The sequence below is a fragment of the Elephantulus edwardii genome, unplaced genomic scaffold (assembly GCF_000299155.1).
Source record: "Elephantulus edwardii isolate Elephantulus edwardi_28Jun2011 unplaced genomic scaffold, EleEdw1.0 scaffold00356, whole genome shotgun sequence".
Lineage (NCBI taxonomy): Eukaryota > Metazoa > Chordata > Mammalia > Macroscelidea > Macroscelididae > Elephantulus > Elephantulus edwardii.
The window spans coordinates 405,858-418,944 of NW_006400106.1; the positions used below are offsets into that span (position 1 = coordinate 405,858).

General features: G+C 41.9%; 1 protein-coding gene across 1 annotated transcript; it reads right to left on the bottom strand.

Annotated features, from left to right (window-relative positions):
• Positions 1-587: 587 nt before the first annotated feature.
• Positions 588-9,030, bottom strand: CLDND1 (claudin domain containing 1). Its single transcript, XM_006901994.1, has 6 exons — positions 8,831-9,030; positions 7,580-7,630; positions 7,045-7,354; positions 2,517-2,627; positions 968-1,105; positions 588-808 (listed from the first exon to the last, which is right to left on the bottom strand). Exons 3-6 carry the CDS (start codon positions 7,334-7,336, stop codon positions 588-590), a joined length of 762 nt encoding a protein of 253 aa, XP_006902056.1. The 5' UTR covers positions 7,337-7,354; positions 7,580-7,630; positions 8,831-9,030.
• Positions 9,031-13,087: the final 4,057 nt, after the last annotated feature.

Below are 13,087 nucleotides of genomic sequence, written 5' to 3' on the forward strand. Positions count from 1 at the left end.
GTATTGTTCACTTTTTGTTGGTAGACAGACACAGTGTAGATATAGAGCTGCCATATTTCACGTCAAATGAAGCTGTATGTCAATTTTTAGAGGAATCTTATGTAATTTCTCTGTATAGCTTATACGAGTGAAAATAGCACTAATACTTCTGTCCACTTTTGTAGTGAGCATAATACCAAAAATAAGAAGCTTTCCAAAAATCTAGGGTCTCCACTTAAACAGACATATTTTACCTTTACTAAAAAGTCCAACAGACATTAGCAAAACTTTATTTTGGTCAGGTTCCCACTAACAAGTTTCTTTCACAAATGTGTGCCAACTCTCTACTCGTTTTTTTTTTCTCTAGAGAGAAGCTAAAATTGGTTTGAAAGACAGGATTCTTGAATCAGTGATGTAATGTTATTAAAAATAGCTGTATGTATGTGTTTATATGTATATATGCCTGCATGTGTGTTTATGTGTACTTTTATATAAATAAAATGGATTTTCAGGATAAAATGTTCAGGAAAAAAAAACAAATGGGAGGTAAGGAAAGTATTATCTAAAAGATAATAAAACTGGCAATTGTGGAGTAAGCTGCCTCCTGATCATGCCACACGATACGCCTTCATCAAGGTATATTCTTTCCGGTTGGTGTGAGCCGCCCAGATGAAGAGGGCAGAAGCCATGAACTGCAGGGGAGCAGAGACACAAGCAAGGCAAAAGGACCATCCAAATTCACCTGAAACATTCTCAGGCAGATCTAGTTTCTGGTGGAGCAGTTCAATTCCAGCAACATAACAACATACTGAGCCTAGAGTACAAAGACCTTGAGGGAGAAAATGAAAACAACAAAAACAAAAAAACATGGCTAGGTAAGAGTTTTTGCGACAATGCAACAAAGCAGTAATATGTGATTTTAAACCTTAACTCTCGTCTCTAAGGGGTACGGAGGAAGATAAAAGATAAGGACAATGACAAGACTCACCTGCAAGGAGATGGAGAACACCTGTGGCAATGGTGGGATATAAGCTTCGGCAGATGCAAGCACAAAGTCCGATCAAAGCCCCAAAGCACATCAAACCCAGACTAACAAAAGGTAAAAGGAACTGGCAACGCCAAAGATCTGATTTTTAAAAAAAGAGAAAAAGACATGTTGCCATGACTTCAGTTTATTCATATCCTAACTAGAAGTATTCTCAATAGGTGAGAAAGAAGTACTTTAAAGCTTCTTTTAAAAAAATACACTATTCAAAAGAATGCCATGTCCTGAGAAAAGTAAAAAGAATGCTAACAGTTAGCAACTATTGAAGTTCTAATGTATGTCACTGTACTACACATTTTGTGTATGGATTAACTCTCCCTACAACTCTATGAAGTATTAATATTACCTACTTTAAAAACAAGCTGAGACAGAAAGGATAAATCACTTATACAGATAATAAGGCAGGACTAGAAGCAAAACCATATGGCTCTACTTACAAAGAATAGCTAAGTTCTCACAGAACGTTAGAATAGTAAGCATATGAATGATAATCATAAATTACTACTTTGTAAGGCTGTAGAAAAGACTAATATACATAAAACACAAGGGCTAGAGCTGGCATCTATTAAGCATGCAATAAATAGCAGTTTCAATTATAATTAATTCCCTCAACAACCTAGAAAGTTGATGACATTATTAAGCATATCATTTCATTTCAATCATTTACTAGCTATATTAACACCAATCTTAAAGCGGCAAGAAGCTGTGCTACAATCTCTAAGGCATGCAATTCAAGACTATCAGCTGCTCTGTGGGAGAAGGATGCACAATCTCCTCTCATGCGATTCACTGCCTCTAAAAACTCACCAGAGAGTCAGCTCTGGGTTGGTTCTGACTCGACGATACAAAACAACAACAACAAACCAAATTCTACCTTTTGTTACAGATTTTACTTTGTGGAACTGCATAAATATAATTTCTAATAAATATACCTTCAAATTCTGTTGCAATATACTACCTGTGCATTCTCACTGCATAACTAAATTTCCCAGTTTTTTCTCATGACATGGTCATTCTTCCAGGAAGTTTCTGAAAGCTCAACACTGAAGACTACTGAGTAATAGAAGGCTCCTAACAAATATTTTCATTTGTTTTTGGCATCTACTCTTTTGTCACTACCACCTACGACTGGATTAACTCACCTGTCAAGTCTGATGTTCCTCTGACTCACAGAGCTTAGTTTCCCCACACATTCAGGTAGTTTAACTCAAATACAGTAAGTTATTATTTAGTCCTATTAAATTTTCTTTTCATAAATAATCCCAATACCATCTTTTGAAAGGTGGAATGCCTCCCTTAACTTCACATAATTCGCAATTTGGTGAGTATGTATTCCAAATATGTTATTAACACAGTGTACAGATATTACAGTATATTTCAAGCTGGCAAACGCTACTAACTAATCTTGTTCCAAAAACAAAATTCAACACAACACAGATAAAATTGTTCCCTTTCATCCTCTCAAGTTTCCTGCTGAAATCCCAGTACTCACAGGTCCGAAGAAGATCAATCCCACTATTGTGGTTTCCAGGATCAACAAATTTCTCCATGAACTGCTCATTTAGTGTGAAACTGATACATTTTGTGACCACATCAAAAGACTCTAAAAAAAAAACAACAATACAAAAACTCGGTTGTTTTTCATAAATTATAAACATTTAATAAGGTGACTTCTCTGAAGTAAAAAATTTTAAGGTGTTTTCCAAAGAGTAAGTGATCTCTTTGGCCTAGAGTGGCACATCTACTGTAGCTGAGTGAGTTCTGACTTATAACAACCCTCCACCAGATTTCCAAGGCTGTAAAAATTTACAGAAAAAAGACTGCATATCTTTCTCCCAAGAAAGAAACATGAGATTTAAAGAGCCAACCTTTCAGAAAATCACTGACTTTTGGGTTAGCAATACAACTCATGATGTATACTAGAGCTTCTTAGAGTAAGTGGCACATAGGACTCAAGAGTCCAACAGTAATTCTCAAAAGTAGTCTTAACACATAAAGGGATAACAAAAAAGTAGCAGTGGTAAAAGGAGTGAAAGGATATTTAAAGATGACTAATAAGAGAACAGAAATATTCAAAAGACTAAAATAAATAGCTTTGATGTTCCCCTTACCATAGTTATCCTCATGTTAACAAGGCAATTCCGCCCTTCCAGATAGGGTCACTATGAGTTGTATTTATCAGCACCTGACAAACAGTTCCTCAGACCAGAAACATTTTTCTTTGCCCACATAACACTTCATCAGGATATCCTAGAGGCTCTACTTTAAAAGTACATCCAGAATCCAAAGACTTCTCAGTGTGAACACCCTTGGCCTGAGTCACAATCCTCACTCACCTGAATGACAGGTAGTTATCCGGTTATAAACAAGATCCATCCCAATTATGTTTTTCACGAAGTTTTGCAGGTAAATTGAAATAGATGCATATAGTTCTTACTTAGCCTAATAATTCTGACCATTGCATACTTAGGAGCAATGATGTTAGTCTGAAGACTAAGGTGCACCTGATTCAGGCTGGTCTTTTCAATCAATTGCTACATGTCTAAGAGCTAGACAATGACTAAGGATAGAAGGATTGATGTGTTTTGAGCTTTGATGTTGGAGAAAAACACTTAATATCCCATGCTGTTGTTACGTGCTGTCAAGTCATCTACAACTCATAACGACTCTATACACAACAGCTCTTAAGCCTGTACTATCCTGAGCCGCCAGTCTCACTGACTCTGATATATTTACCCCCATTACTCCAGTTACTGTGTCAATCCATCTCTCCATCTCATCCAGGGTCTTCCTCTCCTGTACTGTCTCACCACCCTTCCGAGCATGATGTCCTTGTCCAAGGATGTGAGGCAGAGCTTCAAAATCCTTGCCTCATAGGAGAAACTTGGTTTCACCCTCTTCAAGAGAGACCTGTTTGTTCTCTTGGCAGTTCATGGTATATTCAAGACTCTTTTCCAGCACCACAACTCAAAGGCATCAATTCTTCTTGTGTCATCCTTAGTCAATGTCCAATTTGCTGATGCATAGCAAGTAATTTGAAGATCATGGCCTGAATCAGGCGTATCTTAGTTTCTCGACTCAGATCTTTGCTTCTTAGTACTCTGGGGAAGACCTTAACAGATCTTCCCAGTGCAATGCATCTATTGATTTCCTGACTGCTGGTACCTACAGACTGTGGAGCCAAAAAAGCTGAAATTGTTAACAACCTCAATCTCTTCTCCATTCTCCTTGGTGCTGCCAATTGGCCCAGTTTGAGTGGTGAGAATCTTTGTCTTCTTGATGTTGAGTTTCAATCCATATTGAAGACTACAGATCTTGACTTCTGCAGCAAGCATTTCAGGTCTTCCTCAGTTTCAGTAAGCAAGGCGGTGTCATCTCTATATCGCAGTTTCTATATAACGAAGTTTCCTCCAATTCTGATGCCATGTTCCTCTTCATAAAGTCCAGCCTCCTGAATGATCTATTCTGCATATAGATTGGAAAGATACGGAGATAGGATGCATCCCTGATGCACCTTTCCTGATTGTGAACCATGCAGTGTTTCCTTGCTCTGTTCTGAGGACAGATTCCTGTTCTGAGTAGAGGTTTCACATGAGCATAGTCAAGTGTTCTGGGACTCCCATTCTCTTCAAGGCTAGTCACAATTTGTTGTGATCCACACATAGTCAATGAAACAAACACTCCTTTAGTACTGTTCGCTTTCTGCCAAGACCCATCTAATAACAGTGATAATAAATTCCAAAAAGTGCTGCCAGCGTACTCCTTGGAGGCAAGGATGGCAAAGTTTCATCTTACATATTCTGGACATGTTGTTAGGAGAGGCTATTCCCTGGACAGGGACATCATGCTGGATAGGGTGAAGGGTCAATAAAAGTGAGGAAGGCCCTCAATGCGATGAATTCATACAAGTGACTGCAGCAATGGATTCAAGTGTGTCACAGATGAGGATGGCACAGTATAGGACAGGGTTCAGATTTGTTCAAAGGGTCACTATAACTCATACTTGTTGATGGCACTTAACAACTGGAAGGTTGGCAGTTCAAATCCACCAGTTATTCCTTCAAAGGAAAACAGACCATGTCTTGTCATAAGATTGGCCTTGACAGCCCAATGGAGGATTTACTGTAAGTAGGAATTGACTTGACAGCAGTGGGTTTGGCTTGGTTTTGTACAAGAAAAGGCTTGAAACCTTTTCAACTATTTAAAAGCTGCACATGCAGTGAAGAAAGTGAAGGTGATTGTGAAGTGGTTTGAAATGGGGGTGGGTCTAGAATTTGAAAGTGAAGGCAAATTTTAATAGCATTAAAAGATAAGTTGTCTCTGCAATCACAGAGGTATGCTGTTCAAATCTACCAGATGCTTTACTGGAGAAGGAGGGGCAATCTCCTCCTGAACCAGTCAGATCCAATTTGACATTACACATTAAAAAAAAAACCACAATAAATTTAAAAATAAAATAAAAAGATAAGTTGTCTCTACATGTAAAGTTCTTAACTGGGAGTCTGTTCTGCCAACCTACAATGACCTTCCATCAGATTTCCAAGGCACCTGACCCGGGCCATGGACTTCACTATTACTCACTATGCATGTTGAGAGCTGGACAACAATTAAGGATGACCGAAGAATAATTGATGCCTTTGAGTTGTGGTGCTAGAAGAGTCTTGAACACACCATGGACTGCCAAGAAAACAAGTAAGTCTGTCTTGGAGAGGGTGAAACCAAATTTCTCCTTGGAGGCTAGGAGTCTGAAGCTGTTCTTAGAGTACGTGGCTAGGAGGGAACAGTTCTTGGAGAAGGACATCATGCTAGGAAGGGTAGAGGGACAGAACAGGAGAGGAAGACCCTGGATGAGGGGGATTGACACAGTAACTGTGTCAAGTGGGTACTGGGGGTAAGTGTGTCAGAGCTGTTGTGCATAAGGTCACTATGAGTCCCAGGTGACTCAAGGGCACAATACAACAACATATTTATGAAAGAAAACTGTCTAGCTTTTTCCCATGAAGCAAACGGTGGATTTAAAGTGTCAACCTTTCAGAAAAATCACTGACCTTTGTATCAGCAGTATAACTCATTAGTCATACAGGGCGTAGTGTCTAAGACAAGTCATTAGTACTCAAAAGTAGTCCGAGTACATGGAATAGTTATAGTAAAATTGCAAAAGCCTCCTAGTCAATATCCTGAATTCCATCACTGCTTGCTTCCTGTGTTCTCAGCACATCAAGAGAGAATGGATCACATTTCTCCTCAGCTCAAAGCCCCTACTGGTTCTTTATAACATTCAGCTTAAAATGCAAAGTCCTCACTAACCAAGAATCCACATGATCTGCCAGTCCCATTCCTCTAATGGTATGTATGGTATATTACAGACTGCACTGCTAACTGAAAAGGCCAACAGTTTCAATCTAACTTCTCCAAGAGAGAAAGATGCGCATTCTTCCCATGTCAACATGTATAGCCTTGGAAAAATGATGGACGGTCCCTATGAGTTGGTGCTGATTTGATGGCAGCTGGTCTTCCCTAGGATGTCTCTTCACAGTGCATCTTATGCTCTTTTCATTCCAACACTGTAAGCTCCTTTTGATCCTTAAACATTTCAGGGATGCTCCTCCTGTCAACCTAAATTATTTCTCTCCCAGTTATCTTTAATAGCCAATTCTTTCATCTACATCAAGTCTTTACTCAACTATCTTCTGAATGGTGAATGAAACAATGGAGCCTGTTGTAATAGTAGATCGTGAGGATGGTGCGAGATCAGGTAATTTAATGAATGGATAAGCACAAAGATTTTAAATGGCTTTCCCAAGAGAACAATTATTCATCCAACTAATATTAATAAGTACAGGGGCAGTTCCTGGATATTAAAAAAATAAAGGCAGAGAGAGAACAGAGAGATACAAAATAACTGTTTTTCCATCAAGGTAGAGACCTTAAAGACCTGCTTATTTTTATACAATTCAGCCATTATCAAGTCATTTTGCCTTTACAGAACAGGAAACAAAGAGAGCAACTAAGAGGAATACCTGTCCTTTCTGGTGGGCTATACCAGTGTGTGTGTTGGGGCCAGGTAATACAACGTCTCCACAATCCCACTGTGCCATTATATCGAAACAGTGCATCATTGTAAGTCTTTTCATCTGCCTCATCACTACTGAAGTCATCCCAGATACTTTTGTTCAATTCACTGGAATTTTCTTGAATGGGACTTCGATATTCATACCAGAAGTCTGTGCCAATTGAGGCGGCCATGTAGATGGTGGAAATGAGGCTAAGCACACAAGCAATTACAAATGCTGTAGCAAAACGGTTATCCATTCTGGCATTCAGACTGCTCTGTTTAACAAGTGAAGAAGAAAATAACACAAGTTAGAATTCAGAGGCAAATAAAGATTCTTTTAAAAGGAAATGTCTCAGAATTACCCTTTATCCTATACTCCACCCCTTAACTATTTAAAGTAGTATATAATCAAATCATTAAGACATTAAAAAAATAGACATGTTAATTAAGTTTAAAACAAAACTCATTATCATGAAAGTACTTATTGAATGCTCACATACCCAGGATGCTACGGAGACAGAGGTCTTGTTCTCTAGTCTATCACCTGCATACTAAAACAGACAACACTGAAATGGACATACACATTACAGATACAAACAATAAACAAGCTCAGAGTCAGCAGTGTACCATGCATGCATAAATTATAAATTACTGAGTGTAGGGGTTTTTTTGTTTTGTTTTGTTTTTTACTGAGTGCATTTTTAACAAGCTGCAGAATATATCTGTTCTGGGTATGAGTGTGAAAAAGAAACAGGAAAAGGAAGCAGTGGAGATTAGCACCTCCCAGTTATCTTGGACTTGAGAAGCCTCCTAAAACAGGGTTAAGAATCAAAAGCTTTTTCTAAGACAGCGTTGCAGGTGTTCGCTAAACCGGGGGGGAAAGATTGTTATAGGGACGCGCAATAGTAAAGAGAATAACATACAATAATAGTAGATATAAATCTCCCCTTCATCCATTAAAGCTAACCCGAAGCTTCTTGACACTGTCAAATTCTTCACTCCTATCTACTCTTCTCATTCCTTATACTTCGGAACCTCTCTTTACCTGCAACTTTGTAATTTAAATCCCCAAAGTACAACCTATGTCCACAAAACCCTCACGATCCCTCCTCACCCACATAGAAAACTCTGACTTAGGCAACATATGAACACTCCCAAGGCGTGGACAGGGCTCAACGGCAGTAGTAAATGGCCGCAGTAAAATGACTCAAGGCGGATCAAACACTGCAAATATATAGAGACCAGGGCAACACCTTACAAAGGCGCACGAAAACAGGTTTGCAAACTGAGGTTTGCCAACTTTGGAAGACGAGAAGTGACTCAGAAAAGATCAGGACAATAATTAGAGAATAACTCCACAAGTTGAGTCTGTATTTTTTTTAAATCCTTTCATCCTGGTACTTTTAAACGACCTTTAAAGGTCCGGCTATCAGGAGAAGTGGCGTGCCCAGGCCGCGGGAGTAGACCCGCACCAGGATCAGCAGCGGCGCACGCCGGGGCCGGGAAGCCGAGGCGGGCGGGAGCTGGGGCGGGGCAGCACCCCTAAGCGGCCCACAACCCGGCGCCCCAAGTGCCCGACCAGGCCCCTCCCCAGACCGCCCGGCCGAGGAAAAACCCCTGCCGCAGCCTCGCAGCCCAGAGCCTGTTCATAAACCGCAGTTACAGGGAACCGGACGCCCCTCATCAAACTGCCTGGAACAACCAACGACTACGCGACCCCCGCCCAACGCCGCTGGCCGCGGCTCACTCACCGCCCATCCTCCTGTTCCACCAGCTTCACCCTCTAGCTCAGACCACAGCACCCTGCCCTCCCCGCGCCTCCTCTGACGCACTTCCCTGCAGGGCCCGCCCCCTCCATAACTCCCGCGCCTCCGCCTCCGCGCCTCCACCCCAGGCCAGCCCGGGTCCAGAGCCGAAGAGGCTTGTGGGAGTTGTAGGAGGGAAGGAGGGAGAGCTGGGAGAAGTCGCCTAGAGCATTCCCAATGCTGCCTTGCTGTGCATTTTGGGAGATGTAGTTTAACTAGGCATGAGAGAACCTTTTTTGAAAAGTGAGAACACTGGACTCCTGTTCTCCAAAGGAAGGATTATAGTCCAGAGAGTAAGGACTCCTGTCAAAGCTGACTAGTGATTTTGACCTGTGTACCAAGAACTGACTTTTAGTTCTGAATTCTCCTCATCACACTACTCTACTTCTAATATAAGTATAAAGGAAGAACTATGCAACTAAATGGATCTGGATATTAGCCTTAGCTCTTTCCCTCATCTCTCCTACACTTTTCCTCTCAATGGGTTAGATGATCTTTTTTATCTTATTGATGGAGTTTAGGCTATGAAGAATGTGATACAGAAGACAGTATCCATCTAGAATGTAAGGGCACTATGAGTTTCAGATTCTGCTTGTGGCTACTTCCTATTTATTGCAAGTGACAGTAGATTTCCATTTTCTGCAGCAATACAGTAAATTTCTGTTTTTAAAAAGTATTCATTTAACGATAGTATTGATGTTACCAGGTATGCCAAAATGTGGTTTTGGTAATGGAAGGTGGTTGTTGTTGTTATGTGCCGTCAGTCGCTTGCGACTCATAGCGACCCTATGTACAACAGCCATAAATCCTGGTCTATCCTGTGCCAATTGCACTGCCTCCCACACACGCATCCCGATTACCCCAGTCACTGAATCAAGCCACCTCATAGAGGGCCTTCCCCTCCTGCGCCTGCCCTCCACCCTCCCGAGCATGATGTCCCTCTCCAAGGACCTCTCCCTCCGTACAACATGTCCAAAGTATGTCAGATGAAGCCCCAGAATCCTTGTCTCCAAGGAGCAGCCTGGTTTAACCCTCTCTAGGGTGAATCTGTTTGTTTTCTTAGCAGTCCATGATACACTTACTACTCTTCTCCAGCACCACAGCTCAAAGGTATTAATTCTCTTTCTATCCTCCCTAGTCATTGTCCAACTCTCTGATGCATAATAAGTGATTGCAAAGACCATGGCCTGTGTCAGACACACCTTAGTCTCCAGAGTGACACCATTGCTCTTCAGTACTTTGAAGAGGTCCCTAACAGCAGACTTTCCCATTGCAATACATTTTTTAATTTCCTGACTGCTGGTGCCTAGAGTGTTGACTGTGGAGTCAAGCAAACTAAAGTTGTTAACAATCTCAATCTCTTCACCATCCATCCTGATGTTGCCAATTGGTCCAGTGGTGAGAATCATTGTCTTCTTGACATTGAGCCTCAATCTATACTGAAGGCTGCAGTCCTCGACCCTCTGTAGTAAGCACTTCAAGTCCTCCTCAGTTTTGGCAAGCAGGGTTGTGTCATCTGTATAACGCAGATTGTTGATAGATCTTCCACCAATCCTGATGCCATACTTCAACTCATAGAGCCCAGCCTCCCAGATAATCTGTTCTGCATACATGTTGAAAAGGTATGGAGATAGGACACAACCCTGTAGTACACCCTTTCCAATTTTGAACCATGCAGTGTTTCCCTGCTCTGTGCTGACGACTGCTTCTTGATCCAAGTACATGTTTCGCATTAACACTATCAAGTGTTCTGGGATTCCCATTCTTCTCAGAGTCAGCCACAGTTTGTTATGATCCACACAAAAATGAAAACCAAAAATTGGTAATAAGGACTTTTGTACAATAGTATGATGCATCTGTCCAAGAGTCTTCTGATGCTGAATTTGGTGGAACGAAGTCTGTTTCTTCAAATTCATGCAGTTATATCAGCCCCTATCAAATGATAGCATGCACTAACGGTGGGATACCAGAAAGCTCCAGAACCAGAAAATGTAAATAGATGTTATATTTGCATGAGTAACCCACCAGATCAAACCCACCACTGAATTGAATCTGTCTCTTGAACGATTTAAATCACTGTGGCATCAAGGGTTTATTGCTCAAAATGGCTTTCCTAGCTATTGACTTTGACTTTGCCACATGGAAGGGCAGTATCATACATCCAGAGTGTGTTGGTCTATCCTTAAAGAGAGAAGTTAGTCTTACCATCTATCCCACTGGATTTAAATTCAGCAGTTTCAGCAACAAAAAATGGGACTCTCAACACTAACGAGAAAGAGGAAGCAGTGAGTGCCCTTTAGGGACAGAGATCACTGCACCAACCAGGTGAAGATCTACACAAGAGCAACAGCAGCCTATATAGAAAACCAGAGATATACATGAGACAGAGCTGACTTGGAACTGCTACCCCACAGAGTAGGAACCAAAGACCTTCACCCAAGCTTGGTAGATGACTGAGAAAATATGTCATAACTGGTAGGACAAAACAAACTGATTTAAGCATGAAACCACACTTGAGAATCCATCTGGACTGAAGTTTTGTATTCTGCTGCCAACCTGAATTCTAGCCTGTTAATAAACTCTATAACCATAAATATGGTTATATAGAGTCTGTATTGTCATTGCAATGGATTTTGGACCCAGTAGAGCAATAAGATTAGTGGTGGTATTAGTAGAAGAAGGTGCAGGAGCATAAGAGACCATGTCTGGCCTTCTAAGAGTTAGTTTTATACTGTGTATGTTGTTTATACGGTGTATGTTCCCCTTTGTAGTGTTGGTAGAAGTCAGACGTGGCCATCCTCATGCTTCTACACACTTTTTTACAACCACCAACCTTTCAGTTAGCAGCCCAGAATACAAAGCACTACACTGCCAGGAATGCTTCCCTGAATCGTGAGAGAATTTCATTTGTAACACCCTGACATATTGAAGGTAAAATATCTATCAATTTTTGCCTTCCTAGATATATATTTTCACATGAGTTAGTAAACTGACTTTCATATCCAAATAAAACAAGGCAACAGCTATATTATAATATTCAGACAAGACTCTGAATTGTTCATCTATTTAGTATCTAATCAAAGGAGAACTTTTGTCAGAGGACCAGTCAGTACACAGTTAATTGTTAATGTGAAACAATACTCCTGAGTGCCTTTATGCACCAGGAAATGCCTTCCTTCACTGTTTTTAGTTAGAAATCCCCTTCTCGGCCAGAGATGGAGTTCCGCCGCCAGACGGAGTTCCACTGCCAGACGGGCCGGGAAGTGACTCAGGAAGAGCAATAGTCAGCCATCCACCACGGAACTCCAGAGGAGCGAAGACTACCCACCACTGGGCGACTCCCCTGCAGCCCGCACCTGTGTGGCCCTCGACACACAGGGTGCTGCTGCATAAACAACCAGCAGCACCCAAGCCCCGCCCCCACCTCTTGGTGGTAGTGTTCAAGCCCTGCGCTCCTTACCCCCCTAGTCCCTTGCTTCCAAGCACCTCAGCCCCCACCACAGCCCTGTGACCTCAGGGCACCACCTCCAATCCAGCCATCACCTGGAGCTATCAACCGAGCTGTTGTGGAACTAACCTGGCAGAAGAAAGGCTGGTAGAATCTTATCTGTGTTTACTGGGGCTGATTATCTGGGAGAGCAACTAAGGGCGTGCCCACAGGTGGGGAAATTGGTGGAGCTCTCTTGGGTTCCCACCCAAAACGAGCCAGCCAGCTGGCTTCTGTGAACTCTGCAGACCAGCCAGAGGCTAGTGGGTTGGTGGGAAGCTGACCTTGACTATTTGCATCCTGTCGGATCCAGGACCCTGCTGGAGCAGGGGCTGTTGTGTGAGGGCACCTGTGTAAGTGCCACCAGGCAGGGAACACTGAGAACACCATTGGGTAAGAAACGGACAGCAGGAATATGAGTAAGGACCCCAGTCGTGAGCACACTGAGACAGCAGAGGTTTGAGCAAGGCCCTCCATGTGATTGACCTGCCCTTGTGATCATCCAACCCTTTACCTGCCTCACCCCACTTGGCTCCACACCAGTGCCTACACGTCTGGGCAATCAACTTGCCTTTAAACAGGAGCACCTTGACCTGTTTTAGCAAAAAGAGATTGCCCTAGTAGGCGCTGAACTGACATTTTTCTGAAGTCATAAATTCAGAGAAATGCATAAGTTTGGTAGCTGCCCATCTGATCTCAAGAGCATTGTCTTCAGA